The sequence below is a fragment of the Cynara cardunculus genome (genome assembly GCF_001531365.2).
Source record: "Cynara cardunculus var. scolymus isolate 2C chromosome LG 7, CcrdV1, whole genome shotgun sequence".
Taxonomy (NCBI): Eukaryota; Viridiplantae; Streptophyta; class Magnoliopsida; order Asterales; family Asteraceae; genus Cynara; species Cynara cardunculus.
Window position 1 is genome coordinate 5,388,329 of NC_037534.1, and position 972 is coordinate 5,389,300.

A 972-nucleotide genomic window follows, 5' to 3' on the forward strand; every position below is an offset into this window, starting at 1 on the left:
AAACATGTTGAATGCTTCCCTAATGCGATTATTGTTTATAGAGTTTTGTTGACTATTCCTGTAATCGTTGCATCTGCAGAAAAAAGTTTTTCAAAGTTGAAGCTGTTGAAGTCTTATATGCGCTCCACAATGACACAAGAAAGGCTTAACAGACTTGCAATGATAGCACTTGAAAATGACTTTTTGGAAAAAGTTGATTATGAAGAGCTTATTGAAGATTTTGTTTCCAAGAATGTTAAAAAAATGATTTTATTCAAGTGAAGTTTACATGTTACATTGTTACTTTGTCTTCTGTTTTTATTTGTAAGACTTTAAATATAATATGAACTTTTGTATTTAACTTTAATTCGTTTTGTTGGCCAATCTACTTATATTTTTTATAATAATGTAACAGGGCCTCCAAAAAGATTGGGACGGCCCTGATAGTATCAAGAGCAATTCATGGGTGAGGGTGGGATTGCAAGTGATCAAGGGTGTAATTTTTTTTTTACGGTTTTCAACATAACTTCCATTCTTACACGATCATTCGTCTTATTTGCAATTATTAATTTATAAAACTTGGTAAATCAAGTTTAGTTCTTTTTAAATCATAAACAAGTGTCAAAGTGGTTTTTTAAACATGATCAGAAACTAAAACGTTGTCAAACGATAATTTAACTCAAAAACGCAAACTAACTCAAATTAATACGCATTCATTCATTTCCCTTTTATCGCTTTTTCATGTACACAAACTACATGCTAATAAGGGTAATAAGAAAATAAACACCAAACGTTTTGATGATATCTAAACCGTCGCACAAATTATCTAAGGGTTTTTATCTTGGGTGTAAATATAGTCAAGATGAGCATCAACAAGCGTCCTCCTCATCAAACACTCTTCTTTCCCGACCCCTTCGCAACTTTCTTCAACAAAACCCTACAAGAAAACGAACTTTTAATACCAGAAATCGACATTAACTGATGATGCAAGTG

The 972-nt window shown here is 31.9% G+C and overlaps 1 protein-coding gene across 1 annotated transcript in view; it reads right to left on the reverse strand.

Moving 5' to 3' along the window:
• Positions 1-616: 616 nt before the first annotated feature.
• LOC112515717 overlaps positions 617-972 on the reverse strand; it is a 5,687-nt gene continuing 5,331 nt past the window's right edge. Inside the window, exon 4 of the mRNA XM_025122624.1 lies at positions 617-916. Coding sequence (XP_024978392.1) covers positions 806-916 — 111 coding nt within the window. The 3' untranslated portion in view covers positions 617-805. The remainder of the gene's footprint in view (positions 917-972) is intronic.